This window comes from Watersipora subatra, chromosome 7, assembly GCF_963576615.1.
Source record: "Watersipora subatra chromosome 7, tzWatSuba1.1, whole genome shotgun sequence".
Classification (NCBI taxonomy): domain Eukaryota; kingdom Metazoa; phylum Bryozoa; class Gymnolaemata; order Cheilostomatida; family Watersiporidae; genus Watersipora; species Watersipora subatra.
Window position 1 is genome coordinate 29,563,432 of NC_088714.1, and position 18,272 is coordinate 29,581,703.

The 18,272-nt window shown below is 35.5% G+C and overlaps 2 protein-coding genes across 3 annotated transcripts in view; one reads left to right on the forward strand and one right to left on the reverse strand.

Moving 5' to 3' along the window:
* LOC137399575 (E3 ubiquitin-protein ligase RNF113A-like) overlaps nucleotides 1-10,356 on the reverse strand; it is a 35,169-nt gene extending 24,813 nt beyond the window's left edge. For both annotated transcript variants that reach the window (XM_068085755.1, XM_068085754.1), the window contains exons 1-3: nucleotides 10,153-10,356; nucleotides 6,127-6,301; nucleotides 844-985 (exon numbers count right to left, since the gene is read on the reverse strand). In XM_068085755.1, the coding sequence (XP_067941856.1) occupies nucleotides 844-985; nucleotides 6,127-6,301; nucleotides 10,153-10,273 (438 nt within the window). In that variant the 5' untranslated portion in view covers nucleotides 10,274-10,356. The remainder of the gene's footprint in view (nucleotides 1-843; nucleotides 986-6,126; nucleotides 6,302-10,152) is intronic.
* Nucleotides 10,357-10,585: 229 nt separating this feature from the next.
* The window catches only part of LOC137400899 (echinoderm microtubule-associated protein-like 6), a 38,475-nt gene continuing 30,788 nt past the window's right edge, over nucleotides 10,586-18,272 (forward strand). Inside the window, exons 1-8 of the mRNA XM_068087240.1 lie at nucleotides 10,586-10,782; nucleotides 11,015-11,174; nucleotides 11,375-11,473; nucleotides 12,810-12,918; nucleotides 13,932-14,074; nucleotides 15,364-15,499; nucleotides 16,823-17,024; nucleotides 17,646-17,783. Of these exons, the coding sequence (XP_067943341.1) occupies nucleotides 10,586-10,782; nucleotides 11,015-11,174; nucleotides 11,375-11,473; nucleotides 12,810-12,918; nucleotides 13,932-14,074; nucleotides 15,364-15,499; nucleotides 16,823-17,024; nucleotides 17,646-17,783 (1,184 nt within the window). The remainder of the gene's footprint in view (nucleotides 10,783-11,014; nucleotides 11,175-11,374; nucleotides 11,474-12,809; nucleotides 12,919-13,931; nucleotides 14,075-15,363; nucleotides 15,500-16,822; nucleotides 17,025-17,645; nucleotides 17,784-18,272) is intronic.

Here is an 18,272-nt window from a genome sequence, read left to right on the forward strand (position 1 = left end):
TCATGTATACAATGTAGTTCAATCTCCCCAGCTCACTTTTAGGATAATTACAGTATTTTGTGCCTAGAGTGGGTACATGATAGTACATGATAGTACATGATAGTACATGATAGTACATGATAACTGGTGGACAGGCCTGTTGACATGAGATCAATCTATCATTAAAAGACCACGATCTTTATTAACATTTTATGTTTTTCGGTTAAAATAATGAAAACCGTGCCTTTAGCATCTGGTTTAGACTAACAATATTTTATTGGAATAGTTAATAGCTCATCAATAGCATATTTACAGTGTCAGTTACACTATCGTTGAAAGTAGCATGGAGAGAATAACTCCAAATCTATGGATGCACAAAAAACTAATCGAATGCTAATCATGCACCCTCATCATTGATAGAACCTTTTTTGAAGGGGGTGTCACTTACAGCCCCTTCCTGACTATGAGTAGGGAATCCAAAGTGCTCTTAAGGACCGACTAAAAAAAGCAAAACTCAAAATTTCATTACTACCCTTATTACACCTTTAGATTTATGCTGTAACTGTCAATTTGACTGTTAGTAATACTTTGAAATGCATCTCCCTTCAACTACATCAAGTCAGTTCATATATGGCAATCTCATGCTGTTTGATCAGATTGCCTTGGTTCCCAACAATATGATTTCAATTAACTCCTAAGTCATATTTGTGAACTCAATGCAAGTTTATAACTAAAATCACTCACTGATGGCTAATCATCAATGAAACGAGTTATCTCTCCCTCTTTACTATTACGCATTTAAAGATAAAACTCATTCCTTTAAAACATTGTGGAAAAATACGCGCAACGTAGATATTTTTCCACCTTATCATCTTCTTTGTCCTTCAGCTCTTTGTTGATGGCCAGTGTGCGCTCATATACCGTCTGGGCATCGGCTCCAAGCTCTGTGTCTATTTCTACTGTAGCTGTCGCGCCCATATCATCTGGTCCTTCTCGCATTGCAGTCCTACAGAAGATAACTCCTATAACTCAATTGAGGTGACATGAAATGACATGAGAACTTTCTTACTGTGTGCCAAGAAGAGACTAGATGAAGACCTGAATTTAGGATTAATACACCCTGCCCCTGCGCATAACATTGTGATAGGGCTGAAATCACAGTTAAAACAATACAAATTTGGGGTGGTTTGAAATGATGGTGATGAATTGAATGTTACAAGAAGTTGTCAGCTCTTGAATTTATATGTCCAACTACCTATCAGCTTGAATAACAATCTGCCGAATTTTAACAGTTTAGGAAGCTGAGACAACTTCTCAAGAAATATTCAAATAGCAACATTGGCAAATAAATTAACCGAGATAGACAGGAATGAAAATTTAATTCATATCTCAAGCCCTTAACGCGCAAGCTATAACTGAAATATATGGATACGCGTGATACTAGTAAATGCCTAATTTTCAACGTTATTTTCAGACAATTCAGGAATTTGAAACAAGTTGTGGCTCACAAAATTGGCAGACATTTTAAATGTGTCAAACCATAAGGAAGGGCAAGAAGCATCATCTCATGCTGGTGATCTTAAATTGTGAAGCAACTAAAATTTTTAAAATGATTATTTTCTAAAACCAAAACCTTCATTACTAGATGTCTTGCAGGGGGAGTGTTCAACGTGACCAACCAGAAGAGAGCAAAGTTAGAAACTAAAAAGCATGTATGAATTAATCTTCAAAGCAGGGAATTAGGCCAATGTCGACACAGTTTGACGGCACCCAACCAATATTGTCTAAAGTAGGTACTTAGTTTGTTGATATTCTTAAAGGTTGACTTGCAACAAAATTCACATTACAGTTATTTGGTATCAAAAGGTTCACCATGTCTTACTCTGTTGTGTTGTAAGTGCCAAATATGTGGAAATGTGATTACAAGCTCTTGAAATCTCAAAAACGAACAGAAAATCACGGCCACACGAGACCACCGTAGTCTGGATTCTAGTAGTTGGATTCTGACGTGGTTGTGAGAGATGGTTTCTGTTTACACTTTCATGCAACCTTATTCGTCGAAATATTTTCACAAATATACTCCACACATTCAATAAAACCATGTCTATTGTTCTTACGGGTCTATTTTATCGTCATCGTAATGCTGTCATTTTTAGCAGTGATATCTTATAACTTACAGTAAAAATTCATTTAATTTTTTAGCCTTAGCTTGAAGGAGTACATATCATTGTCTGATAATCATGACGAGCCTGTTGGTCACTTGTGATAATTAAAAAGTGCTGCAGAAATTATTTGCGAAGTATTGGGTCACATGGTCAGATTACGACTTGCCGATTAGACCAAACCGAAACAAAACTGTAAAGTAGCGAACATCTATATTTGATACGGGGTCTTCGGTGAAACCCGAAGTGTTTGCCATAAACTAGTACTACGATAAGTTTTATATTGAGCTTTTTATTGGCCTTTCAATTCATGTGAGAACATCGCGTGACAAGACAATAACCAAATTTCATGACTACTTCATCGAAATAAAGAGATTCCAATCTACGGCGGCTTTTCGTTTTTGAGCTTTTAAGAACTTTTTATCACATTTCCACATATTTGGCACCTGCAACACAACAGAGTAAAACATGGTGAATCTTTTGATACTAAATAACTGTAATGTGAATTTTATTGCAAGTAAACTTTTAAGAAAGCTATAATCAAAAAGTTGTTGACAATGTAACAAACAATCAAGTGACTATGTTGTGAAATATGTTCATTTTACAGAAATGCATGACGTTAATCTCTGTATCCGTTTCAAATCTCTATCATGTCTTTGTTTAGCCAAGTCCATTTCCTCTTGCACAACTGAGTGATGGAACAAAGATACGTGTTGATAATTTAGTCAAATACACTCAAGGATTCCTACAACATCCGATATCTTGCCGGTCTTGAATGATGTAGTGCCACAAACTGGACAATTTGAAGACATGCAGGAGGAGAATGACAAGTCTCTGGCAAGTTTAGAGTTACACAAGAAACGTTTACACTAGAGTAATTTCACAATGATTCACACTTTCCCAACTGCTCTGCAACTCTTGCAAAAAAATATTGCACTTTCCTTGTTGCAGTAGAAGGTGAGATTTGGCAAGCCAACACACTATCTCTGTTATAACAACTGGGGTAGCCACCTAATTCAAACCACAAGGTGTCTGTACTCTTTAATATTTAGAACCACATTTAGTTTCCAAGTTGTATGAATAATGCAAATCCGACGAAAATTGATCTGGAGCTCCCAAACTGTCAACAGCAAGTTGAAAATAGATTCCCAAACAGGCAACAGGTAATGGCAGGGAAAACACGCCAATTTGAATCTTGCCCTCCAATAAATCAACAATGCAGACTAGATTTCCGTGAAAACGCTTCAACGTTAAAAATCACGTGCTGCCAGAACCACTTGTTGGCAGTATGTGAGCTTTTGGAGTGGATTATTGCACTTTTTTTGGATAAGCATTTGCTTTTTAGCTTTCAATGATGAGTGGCATTTCCATGGTTATTTTAATACCTGAATGTTGCTAAAAGTGATTATTCATGATACCAAGGAAAATACATTTATGCAGCTATATGCATAATCTAGAGAGTCCAGACAAGTGGCACATGATTCTATTGAATACACACCAAACAATGACTAAAGCCTGCTAAGCCGCTACCTATAACTATTTCAGAGTAGCAAAAATCCCGATTTTTTCAAAAAATTGGATTTTCTCAATTTCAGTCAATCTTTATGATTTTTTCGTGCCAACTCCGAACTATTTAACAATTTTTGACAACTGATTTCTTATTGTAAAGACTTAGCCTATAATAGTCTCTAAATAATATCTTCATTTGGGTTCAAAATTGAATTTAAAAGATGTTTTCATGAGTTTTTAATCTGGGATCTATTTAGAGATCTGTAATACTCACAAACACTGGTGCAGAGAAGTCTTCTAATCACGATGTGTACAGGGTAGATTGAGTACATTCCTCTTATGAAACGAATGTATTGCGGCAAGATGTTGTAAAAAAACAGCACAGATATAAATATAACTACAGCACTGGTGAGCACTGTTACCAAATAAGACATACCCACACACATACGTTAAATAAAACACACTCCTTCCTCAAACTAAATTTATTCGCATTATCGCAACCATTACGTCAAAGAAGGAAGAGGTTGTATTCCCAACATCAGCATTGCTGTCAAATTTTTTACCTATAAAATTGCTCATCACTACAATGAGTACATCTAACAGCGTATCAGTAGCTGATATCGTCTTCCACCCCAAAGCCATGATAATTAACTTACTAATTAAAGTTAACTGCTACCAATTAGCGGTGATTGTATTAAAAAAAAACTATTGTTTTCCTTTTTCCATTTTTTAAACTACCGTTTGCCATAAATAACGTACTTCAGAAATGGAGGAGTTGTACTCCAGGAGTTGTCGGTGCATGCCTTTTCAAATATGGACATAGTTTTTAGAAGTGCAGCTCAGTGCTAACCTCAGCTGAAGAGAAACTTACCATAACCAGCATGTGTCTATCGACCCTCCCCCCCCCCTGCATACATAGAGACAGGTCAGCAGAATAAATACCATTTGTTCGCAATAGTAGATGACGCAGAGCAGACTCCACAAGAATGAAACAGATTTGAAAACTCTACGATATCGAGACTGTCTGAAAGGTTGCCAGCACTAGAAAGAGCACTCCCCGCATACTTTTGTCACAGTGAATCATAATTGGACCAATGCATCCAACTTCTTCAATATAAGTATTAACTAGTGTAATCTTTATTATATGAGCCATGTCTGTCTGTCTGTCCTAAGCCATGGGAAGAGCTTTAGGCATCTAATAGTACAGGAATCAAATTCAAATATTCGGTTTAGATGCCAGACGTGCTGCCATCTGTGCCACTCGATCACCTTGCTACACTGCAGGATAATTGTGCATATACTTATTACACCCAACTATCTCTCATGGCGCACACGACTGTCACCCTACTAGTATTTACTATACTAAAAGCTGTGCTCATCCGAAGCAACAGTTTATGGTTGAAAAAGAGATTGCATCACATGGGATTAGAACCCATGATGTTTGGTATGACAAATATAACAAATGCCACTATAACAATGACACTATAACAAATGACACTATAACAAATGCACCACTCAACCACTTACCAATTGCTATGAATAATTGTCCATATCATGATTACAGACTGCTGTTGGGTACTAGAATAATCGCAAGAATAACTGCCAGAGAAGAGGTTGTGGATTCAACACTAAGTCAACACTAAAAAAATCTACCAACACTCCCAAGAAACTTCATCAGGAGTCTAAAGGTCATAAGGAGCGCGGAGATATCGCTGGTGTGTGCCTAAACGCACTCGAGCAATTCACCAGCAAACGATAACGTGAGCATGCTCACAAGCTGCCAATAAAATTCCGTAACCATTAGTTTCTTCAGAGTTGTTAATAAATTTAGGTAAGTCAAAATGGCGCTGTCTAGGCAATGACGTAAACAACTTCCGCTTTTATCATTAGGCCGATCCCACTTTTACGGATTGTACACTACAAGAAGACATAAGAAAAAATGATTATTGTATTTTTAACAGTAATATTTTACGATTTTTATATATAGTTTACTTTATAGAAGTTTTTTATACTTAATATATATTAAATATTTACGATTCTCAAGATGGTCAAGCTGCGCAACGATTGGCTCCAAATGTTGGTTTCCAACAATCAATGTCGTACAGGACTGGGAGGGCTTTTATTAAATTTATAAACTATTCAATGTTTGTCCTGATGATGTTTCGACCGTAACAGAATAGCGAAATGTTGCTGCTGTACGTTGGTGAACATCGATAAGAAATAATTACCCGCCAGTTCTAGCGCAGATTAGCGCCACGCAGAGCGATATCGAACTAAATATCGCCAAGTGTGTTTGCACCTTAACACAGTGAAGCCGCTGCATCCATTAATTGACCTATTCTTTTCATAAAAACCATGCATACTAGCATCTCCAGTTTTTCATAGAGAATATTACTAATGTACTAATATTATGAAATATTAGCGCATTTTTATTGAGAGAACAACTTGAAATGACCTTAAAAAATTAGCTTATCACCTTTTGGATTTGTACGAGCTAGAAATACGGTCGTTGGTGTCAGAGTTGGAGCTTTCCGAGCTCTCAGACTGCCCCCTCCTTCTCTTTAGGGCTCTTAGGCTTGTGCACTGTTTCATCGGGTTCTTCAAGTCAATCAATCTTTCCTTCTTGACAACCGCCGACGTTTCCTCATCCGCTGAAAGGAAGAAAAACTATTCCCATCTCCCGAAAGGATTATATCATCAATTTCTAATCATTGTAATATTTCAGCTTTAGAAGGATTACAATACGAATGACTCATTGCAAAGATTACAGCATCCTCAGTTACAGCTAAAAAGATTGATGGAAGCAAAGGTAGGCATAGCTGGCTTTTCATTATACAAGCGTGTTGCCTGAAGATGGGAAATGCGGATGACCTGAATATATGGTTTACCAAAAAATGCGCTATCACAGTACAGCCTAAGATCAACGAAACCTATAGACACTGCAAAGCCTGGTGTATGAGCCGTAAATGTGAACCTAAAATTTTTATTTATGAGTTTGGGGTGCGGCTTATACACTTAGTCTAAAAATTATACCTCTAAACTTTTCCCTCCATTCGGGGTCAAAGTAGGCCTACCTTTTAAAATGCACAAATGCTAAAAGTAGTTTATTCAACAATAAGAAACTAGGAAACATCCAGTACTTGTACTGACGTAATGAGGTCATCTCCGGCACTCTTTCCATTCGATGGGTTGCTTTTTGTTGATGCAAAAATTGTGGCAACATTTCAGTTGGTAGTTCCCAAAGCTACATTCACCACTTTAATTCTAATGTGGTGTCGTAGTTTGCTTTCCTTGATGACATGTGTTAAAAAATGTGCTCGCTGATTTGACAGTTGTTAACTGTACAGTAATTTGCTGAAGACACATTGTATCCCCCCTTAGAGATTAAGACAATTTTAAGATGCACTGGTTCATTAAAACTCACAGCATATTCCATGAAATTGTATGATTGCTATAATTGCAAGTCATTGTCATTTCTAAATTTAGGTTCTAATTGATGATTTCAGCTTATTGTTGCTGTTGGTTTGAAAAACTTTTGTTGCAATTTCACCGACCTTTATGAGTCACATAAAAGAGTAGGAATATGGATGTATAGAGTAGGATATAAGTCACTACAATGCCTCACGATTCCTTCCAATTCTATTACATGACTCATATATGAACCTTCAGCATTCCACACACCACTGTAAACATCAAAACACTCAAAAGCTTATATATGTAACTCTGTATATATACCAAAAACTTAGTTGATATTCATGTCTCCAAATTTACGTTTCAATTTGCAACAAAACTATGTAAAATCTTGTATCTAACGACATGTACTTTTTACATTAAACGCAGATTGAGACTTTTTCCATACCTAAAAATCAAAGGTTTGTGCTGAGAAATCTACAAACTAACATATTTAATTACTCAAGTAGAAATGGGCAAACAATGCAGCAGCAATTCCTTTCTAAATGTTACACACAAGATAGTATAACTCCTACTTACAAATTTTAACAATAACTTTGTTACCAGGATACAGATGAAGTGGTTGAATAAGATTAGTTTAAATTTTACCCAAATTCCATGATCATTTCTGTTTCTAATGTTATCATGTATCGAAACCCGCCATTAGCCAAAGTTATGCAATAGCATTAAAGTACTGTTAAGAGGTACTGTTAAGAGGTACTGTTAAAACTTTACACATTAATTAAATTCATTCCGAGTATTGCCTTGTACACTAAAATCATCATAGGTAAAATAAGATAGTCATAAAAATTTTTACTGTAAACTGAAATTTGTTTAATGTATGAATAAAATTATTCATGAAGTATACAGAAACTATGGACATTTCATGGGAACCACAACCTAACAGATAATTGAATCTGTATTGTATAGCCTAGGGTGTGAAATAGGAAGTTTGATGACATGCATAATACAGCAAGTTATCATACAAACATAGTCAGGTACACTGTTCAACAATCCAAAGGGTGGCAGTTTCCACTCGATGTGCGAAAGACAACTCCAAACAGCTATCATTTCAGCAAACTGTATGGGACGCTATGTTATATAGAATTTATTTACAATAATAAATGATTAGCAATATTCTATTTTTTATTTATTCAGAATCTAGAGTTTGCCAGTTTTCGAAGACATTGCAAAACTACTTGGAAGTTGTCTTGTTTATAGTAAGACAACTTCAACAAAGAGAGGACAACAGACATTATTTGTAGCAGCTGACTGCTAGTGATACATCTCGAAGTTAATGAATTAGAAAATTTAGAACAACACATGGAGCTGCAATAATCTCATCACAGAAAAGCCAACTACATTTTAAAACCATTCCAGATTTTGTTCATGATCTTGAATTCAAATGAAATAACAGACGATTAGTGACAAGCAACGCCATGACTGCTGTAGCCAATAAGACTATAAACAAACAAGTACAGTAGCGCAGTATTTTACGTCTACATGGATAACAATGATAATGAGAAATCTCTAGCAAAAATAAAAGAAGTGACTGGCGGGCATACTATTCTCAGTCTTAATTGATTGTTTGTTCCACCAGCTTCAGTAGCAGATGTCATTTATAATCATTTTATGTCAGTAGCGATTAATAAATAACGCATTCTTACTCCTCGGTTTTCTAGATTGCCTATTATGGAATATCAACAAACAATTGATACTTTATTACTTTAAGGCAGCATGCGCATGTGTGCTTATATACGTTAGGTCTGTATAATAATGGTAACTCGGAAACTAATATTTTGATATATAATTTAATATTGAAAACTAATAAAACGAATTTAATAAAGCCTTCATTCTATGGAAAACTTGAGACATTCGTTAGATGACATCATGACACAGCGATCCAATAACAACAGGCTATGTTATTGCCTGCTTTATTCCTTTAGCTAAGATAAGCTGATTGGTTGGGTGAGCCTTTCGCGTTATGATAGTTCTCACATCAGTTCTTCGTAGACTACACAAAAGGACCATGAGTGAAAATAGTTTTTAAGCAAATGATAACTAGTGTAGTTAATTGAGTAAAGAGACAATAAAAAATAATTTTCCTAAATAGAGCAGAGATGCAGGGTGATACATGCACAATTTCCAGCAAAACCAGCTTTTGTGAGTAACAATCTGCTGCATGGTTTTGGATATTAATCTCAAAGAAATGGCTTACACAAAAATATTTTAAACTCATGCAGCACATAGTTTTTTTTGCACTTGCATAACTAAAAGCAAAAGAAAACATGCAAAAGATAAGAAAGCAAGCTGCACATTAACTATACTACGCCTGAGACGACATAGTAAAGGCAAATCAGTTTGCAAAAAAGTATAATATTTGTCAAAAACAATAGAAAACTACATGTAAAAAATATATCCATGTTAGAATTTCTACACTAAACACCCAGACCTGTCAACCCTGACGTGGGGAAAAGAATGAGCAGGCCTGCCAACCCAAGAGTGGGGCAATGCGTGAGATTTGGTTTTGGGGCAATTGATGTATCAATGATAGTATATATAAAATTATGGAAATTGGGGCAAAAATCTCACGCATCTCTCACGCATTTTCATTTTTTCTTAGGGGTGATTGCGTGAGTCTCACACCCAATGCGTAGGAGTTGGTAGGTATGAGAGTGAGAGTCTATTTTGGGGGCAATGAAAACGCGAGGAATTGATAAGCGGGGTAAATTTTCATAGCGTATAAAAGCACCACAGCGAAAGATAATATAACTACATATGGAAACCACATGCCTGAAGGTAGAGGTTATTAATAGATGAGAATGCCACAAATATGTTTATACATAGTTGTTTATTAGTAGTAAGTATATGATTACTACTTGAAGATTGGTGGCAAAAAACAGGTTTGCTTGGGTAAAAGGGGCAGTTGCGTGACACAGGCGTGAGATGCATGAGGCAATTGCATGAGTCTCACGCCCAATGCGTGAGAGTTGGCAGGTATGTTAAAACATCTCATGTCGTGCAAGTTGTACAAAGAATTATGCATACGTACATGTATCATTTTCGTCTGAATCAGTAGATTCTTTTCTTCTATTTTTTTGTTGTCGGCGCTTAATCTTTTTAAAAATAAAAGTACAATTATCCAATTTTGAAGTCTCTGCTTCTTCGCTCATTACTACTTTAAATATTTTCTACAAACGACACGATTTGATCTAACTTGCTATAGTTTTTGCATGAGACCGGAAACTACGTTATAGAAGCCGCCATTTAATTCTGATCATCCAGCACTATTTCTACTGAAAAGTTCAATTGGGCAAATTATAAGTCACGTGAATCACGTTTGTTGAGTGGTCGCCAAGTGAAGCTGTAAGGTGCCCGATTTGAATGTAGATTATCCTATTAGGGTTCTTTACGTTGTCGATATACTAAGCTGTAATTCAACAACTGTGAACGTCCTACTGAATGTGAAGTTTTAGTAAAGTACAATGGCTGACAAGACTGCACCATCTTGCCAGCTTAGACTAGAATGGGTGTACGGATACAGAGGTCATCAATGTAGAAATAACTTGTTTTACACAAATGCTAAGGAAATTGTTTATTTTGTTGCTGGCGTTGGAGTAGTTTATAACATACACGATAACAAACAGCGATTCTTTCTTGGACACGACGATGATATTGTCAGGTAGGACGTTTGTGCTATACTGCTTTTTCAGTTATAACTTCAAAGTGTTTCTTTTGGTAAGTTTGTTTTATCTTTAGTTTGGGCGATCTAGATTTTTGCTATTGCAACTTATAGTTTGGTGTTGTTTTTGTATGCTATTCTTTTAAGAACTGCTTTAAATGCTGATGCGAAACCCAAGTTATAGCAAGTGTTATTAATGCTTAATTTATTAATTTTCATACAATTATTTTAGCTTGGCTATTCATCCAGACAAGAATATGGTGGCAACAGGTCAGATTGGTAAAGACCCCTACATTTGTGTCTGGGATAGCAAAAATATGCAAACTATTTCTATCCTTAAACAAGGACATACTCATGGAATCACAGCTATTGGCTTTGATGCACTTGGTAATGTAAGTGTTCGATGACGTCAAGACTTTTTTAATGTTGTTAATAAGCACTCATGGTATACGACTGTCTTGATTAAAAGTCGTATACTATACCTATCTTGAAAAAAAAACTATTTTAAATAATTTGAAGATATACCTAATTTCAGTGATATCGTTTATTTCTCATTTTAAATTGTTGATTTATGTGTAATATTTCTTGACAGAAACTCGTATCAGTTGGTATGGATGAGCATTCAACTATAAATGTTTGGGACTGGCGGAAAGGTAAAGTTCTGTCAACTGTCAGGGGACACACTGATAAGGTCAGTATTTCATTAGTCTTGAAGCTATTTTAATTTAACGTATTCATCAGATTGTGAAGCAAACTGGTACATTGTATATATATAATAATGGAATAAAACTTATTCAATGCGCACAACTCAAAATGTGATTAGCTCACGATTTTCGAATGACGGTTTTGTGTGACAGTTGACGAACGATTTTTGTTTATAATTCTGAACATTAGAAATAACATTTTGATTTTTTGTTAGGTTTGTTGATGTTCGTTTTCGTCCTGAATGCTTTTTCTCATGCACGAGATTTTCCCTGGTTCTCTGAGTTATCTACGATTCATGAAATAGTGACACATGTTGAGGCATCTTTTGCGGAACTCATACATAAAGTGTCAGCTTTGTTTTGACATTTCTAGAATGTTCTCAAAACAAATATTTTTTGTTTGAGCATGAGCCCAGTATCTGTGATTCTTACTCCAAAATCCAATCTGAAATTTTATTAGCAGTTTTACTTCAAAAGGTTTATGGATTATTTTATATTACTCTGTATTATACATCACTAGCTGTGCCTCCCGGCATTATCCGGGTATTAAAAATCAGCTTATAAACAATGAGAAGTGATGAGATTTGCTTACCACTTGCTGGCAGGCAACTCTCCAGCAAACGACAGGCCATTGCCAAGTGGCCTGGCACATTGCCACTGAAAATTTCGACTAAGCTAGTTAGTAAGCTTCAAATGCCGGTAGGCAATGACATTGCATCAGCGTTGTTGCCCAGCTAAGCTATTCTAACAATAGCTATAGCCGGAATGCAGACAGATATACAACTTACAGACATGCTTTGAGAAATACATAATAATAGATATAGATAAGTATTATAGAAGATTGATAGCAATTGATTGATTGATAGATTGATAGCACTGTAATACAACTTTGGATACTGTAACCAGACTATCATGTGATGCGAACCATAATTATATATTTATATATCATATATTTACTAAATCTGCTTCTGTTGTTCTGGTATGTCATTATTTAGACACTGCTATTTTTTATTATTTTATCACTTCATGACTTGTTTACATTTTAGCCATAAAAAATTTGACACCACTTTTTTACGTGTATTAAGATGCAATTAATTTTACTTACAGTTTATTTAAGAAATGTAATAAATGAATATTGAAAACAAGTGAATGATTTTCGTTGCTAAAGTCTCAATATTTTAAGAATGGCATCTACTTTTATCATATGATCTCTAAAGACCAATTTGGATTTTCAACTATCTAGCAATCAATTGCATCAGCTTGTTAGATTGACAAGGAATTGTGTTTTATTTCATATTGTTACTTTATGTGATTTTATGTTAGATTCTGGACTGCCAATTTGACATATACCAAGAGAATGCTATCGTCAGCTGTGGAATGAAGCACATCAAGTTCTGGTCTCTCTCAGGAAATACTCTTACTGCAAAAAAAGGTGTGTAGAACTTGTGTGCACATGTATGTGCATGCATACGTGCACTAGTATGTGTGTGTACGTGCACTAGTATGTGTGTGTACGTGCATGCATGCATACGTGCACACACATACTTGTGCGAGTTTTATTTCATCAATATGCACAAATATAGCATTAAGCAAAGAATAAGTATAGTTACAATAAATTAGATTAAATGAAAAAAATAAATGAAAGCCTAATTCCTACACGTGGTATGATGAGGCCCGCATGCGCAGTAGCTAGCAGTAGCTGTAGTAGCACTACAGCTAGTTGAGTCGCTTGGCCCACGAAAGTTGTCTGTACCTGATTCCTGGTTTGGAGTTAGTCTCTGATTGACCACGGCATCCTCAACTTTACAGGTTGTACAGTTTTTTTGGTTTGAAGTTGTCACTACTTGTCTTAATTCTTAGTAATTTTTGGAAAAACTGCTGTTTTTTAACCAGCAGTTCCTGATTATATCAATGGATTTTTGTACATGTACACCGAAACTTTCCTTTTAACTGTTAGTTACACTTTGGCATTAACTATATCATATCAGTTCATACCTGGTAAACATACCAAACAATAGATTGCTGTTTCGTCGAAGTGCCTTATCTCTCCAACAATATAAATGATATAATAACAATATAATTATTATATTTGGCCTCAAAGCTACATTATTGCGCCACATGGTGTTCTAAATGTGAATCTAACATTAGTTTATCACTTATAGCAACTGCAAATCATCAAAAAGTGATACAGACTTCTGTGCAATAGTTATTGATTGGTAAAAGTGGCCAGTTAGCTAAAAAGAAATTATTTCTATTTCTTCGATGGAAAATTGATTTTAATGAGCCCTTTTGAACCATTTTTAGTTTTTTTCAGTCAAACGTATCTCTTCAAGCTGTTGAAGCAGGATAATTAAGCTAAATACATTACAAGGACTTTACTCATCGTCTGCTACCATATGTGTTCAAGTACGAACTGTTTCTTAGCCCATGGGTCCTATCATGCAGGAATATTTGGAAAGACAGGAGAAATCCAGACTATCACTTGCCTAGCCTTTGCTCCTGATTCTATCACTTACTCGGGCACGCTATCAGGAGAAGTTTACGTTTGGAGAGGCAATGAGCTGAAAGAAGTTATATCAGGCCATAAGGTAAGTTCTCTAGATAGAACTTTGATTGAACAATAGTGATCTCTGTCCTTAGAAGTTGGTAAAGATGAGACCATAACTGTGGTTACTCAACTGCCCTCACAGTTGGTGTCAATAATATACATGCTTGTAAGTGGTCGTAACCAGTTTTATTGTTTAGTCTGAAACTTTCAAAGTTGAACAAACTTGACTAGCTGTAAGCAAGATTGTTTTTCAAGTCGGATGATCTAAGTCTTTAGTCTAAGCCTCTGTTCCAGTCATTATGTTTCACCTGCCTGACAATGTTTGAATTCCTTTTACTTGGAAAAAAACGGCAAAAAAAAAACCCTGGCAAAAACGATGGACATGTGCCGTTAGAGCTTCATTTAGTCCTATATTTGAAGTTCTATTATAACGATTATGAGTAAATACAAAATAAAATATATGTCAATAGAGACGCGTAACACTGCAATTTGAGCCCAGCAGCCAATATCATAACGAGAGGGACAAACAGGAAATGCCTCGTTGTGAAAAAAACTTTTTTTTTACCGGGCGTTTTAACCACGATAGAGTTTTGCTGATTTTTATTTTGAAACATCCTGGCAGTCAAATTATCTAAAACGACAAACAAAATCTCAAATCATAGAAACTATCTACATTTTTCGATCAAATCTTTTAAACTTTGTCAGTGTACTCTTTAAACTATAGTTTAAAATATGCATTACAACAGGTTTAATTAGTTTCTCCTTTGGCTATTTCAGTTTTTAAAGCTTAAAGTTTTATGTATTTTTTGAATGATTTAATAATAACTCTTGCTGTAAAACCTTCTCAGCTCATTACTAGATATTTGAATAGCCCTTACCTATTCAGGTAGTAATAGTCATCAAAGAAAATACATTACTATTAAGCAAACAATATGAAAATATATAAAATGATATATATTTTATATATGTATTAGAACTATTATATATTATAAAAATGATAAAATAATATATATCTTACATGAATCGATACGTCGTATACATCTATTATAGATATTTTTGTTATGAATTTATGTATATAAAATGAATTCTTAATTTCAATTCAACAGTCAATGCTAAAACAATGGTTGCTGCAGTAATGGCTTACATAAAGTATTTAGCCATTGCCTGACAGAAGCTCTGATCCAACCGATTGCAAATGATTGTAAAAGTTCTCATTTAGATAATTTCTGACTAGCCACAGAGACCACTGTTAATTTAGCTTTAATCTGTTCGATCAAGCCGGATTCATATTTTCTCATTAATTTAAAAGCATCCTGCTATACATTACAGGGGCCTATATTCAGCCTATACAAAGCAGAGGAAGGTTATGTCACTGGTGGAAAAGATGGAGTTGTCAGACTCTGGGATCTAGAATTTAGTGCTATTACTAGCATTGATTTAACAAGCACAGACATCGGCTATAAAGGTAGACTATGTACCTACTTAAAATATTGGTCTATGATCATTTCTATTCATTTTTATGGTTTACCATCATTCCTATCAACCTTTCTGATCTCTCATCATTCCTACCTGAATATACAGACTGTTAAAAGTTTCATATTTTAAGATTTTCCCCTATCTATGCCGTAAGCTGTTAAGAACTGTTTAGCCTTGAACTTGCTGACATTCAACCCAACATATTCAAAGTGTTCTTTCTATTAGTTCAGTCTCTCCAGTATTTCTTTAGACTTGCCACTAAATACTAGGTCTATAGCAAAGACTATTGGTCTCAGCATTTCCTTCCAGATTTGGTAAGTAACAATATCCACAATATCTAAGTTTATAGGGCAGTTCCTCAGAGTAATGCCTTGGTAATCTCTGGAATACTTCAGTGTCTTCAACTGTAATAACATTAGCTGGTTCAAATTAGATGAACATGTCCTCACTTTGTTCTTAGGTGAGCCAACTCGGCAGGCCGAGCTGGCTCACCTACGACCGAGTCTTCCGCTGTGACAAGATTCGGGTCAGCCATGGCGTCGGTCCTGGAATCGGCTAGGCAGCCGGTCCTGGAATCGGCTAGGCAGCCGGTCCTGGAATCGGCTAGGCAGCCAGTCTCGGTCTCAATGCTCTGCCGCCACATATGTGAGTAGCTTATCAACGTAATAGTTCAGACGTTGAGCTTTCTGCTTGTACTCACATTTAATTTTGGAGTTTATTCATCCCAGTTGGATTTGAGTTACCTGTATGTACTGTAGAACATACAGTCACCTGGAATGCTTCAGTTTTTCTAAGATAATTACAGTTTCTATCGGATCATCATCTGGTACAACAGCCTTCTTATTCTTCACCTTCTCTAACCTTTAATCTTCTTAGTTATCAACATGCAAACTTTGTTTACATCTATTTCATAATTTTTGTTTAATTACTCCGTCCTTACACAATATCATATCTGTGTTCTTACCAAATGTCATCATACTTAATGTCTAGCGCTCTGCTCTGTTTGTCTTAACTAACTTGAATATACGGTATTTTGTGTCATGCTCTTCTGCATAATTTCCTTGTATCCATCTTTTTTAGCTCTCACCTCTTCCAGTGTTTTGCATTTACAAGTTTTTCTGGTAGTCCTCTTTTCATTTTATCTCGGGTTGTCTTTGGCGTAATTTTTAGTTATTGTTGAAGCAGAATTTTAACTGCAACGGCGCAATTCGGTTGCGGATGAGAGTTAAAGCATTTCAAGAACCAATGCTGCCACTTGACCTAAAATTGACAGTGCTCTATTCTTAGTGAATCTAGACATTGGCCATTGCAGGATTGGCACTGAGGAGTGTTTGTTGGGCCGGAGACAAGGTGCTGGTTGGGACACACGGCTCTGAAATTATAGAGGTCAGCCCACGAAACAGGAGTAACCCACAAGCCTTCATTCAAGGTCATGCTGAGGGCGAGCTTTGGGCCCTCGCTGTTCATCCAAACAAGTCGATATTTGCTACTGGGAGCGATGACTCATCACTGAGGTATGTAGTAAGTGTCACAAAAGACAAGGCTGAGAGTAGATAGACTATTTGAATCTCTATCAGGGATTTGATATTGCTAAGAATTAAATAGTTTCTATTGAATTAAATAGGCTAAAATTTTCAATTCATACTTGTACAAGCTAAAATATTTTATATTATAAAATATTTGAATATGTAAAATATAATAAAATGAAATAGTAAAATATTTCCATTTTTTCATGTTTTCAAAGCATTTAGACTATCTGCACCAGTTATCGTAGAAATTGTATTTTTAGGATTTATCTCCTTATGCACAACTTTTAGCATCGTATTTCAAGTTATATCATAAAATATAATTACAACTTTCTTTAAAATACAAAACATTAGTGTAACAATTCAGAGATGATAATTTTTAAGTATTATAAAATAAAAACATTTTTGGTTAGATTAAATTCTGCAGGCACCACCAAGGCCAACACTGCCTATGCACCGCCTGCCTATGCACTAGGAGTAGGCAACTCTTTTGCAAGTGTTCTGGTATACGGGTTACTAATGGTCAGGAATGCACTATCAGTAGATGCTTGGGGCGATAACATAATTGTGGATATGCTGATATGTACATGCAGTTGTTTGTTCCCTTAGGATATGGAGTATTGTGGACAGGAGGCTCTTGTCTAAGCTGAATGTGGGAGGCAATGTGAGGTCATGCGCATTTGACTTTGATGGAACCCACATTGCTGCTGGGCTGACTGATGGTTCTTTCGTTGTTCTCAATGTCAAGTATGCAATATTTTATGTATTAGCTTTAGTGGAGGTATCTGCATTTTTATCTGACATGGAAGTATAATTGGTTAAATGATAACATATACAGTCAAACATGGATAACTCGAACTTCACGGGACCGAGCGAAAGTGTTCGAATTATCAGAGTGTTCAAGTTATCAGAGCACTGTCACAAGTCCATGTATTTACTTATTTATTAGTAGATACATGTACATATACAAACTATAATATAAATCAAAAGCACAAATGGCTTGTTTCAAATTAAATGTTTCTAATGTAAAGTTTAAAACGTTTTTATCAAAAATTATAGAGATTTTTCTATCACTTGAGATTGGTTTGTTGTTTGAGGTGATGTTATTGCCAGGACGTTTTTTAGATTGACATTGGCAAAACTTGATCGTTGTTGAAATGCTCAAAAGAAAAGACATCTTTTTCTTTTGAGCGTTTTACCCACGATCAATTTTTCCGATTTTTCTTGAAGTTTATG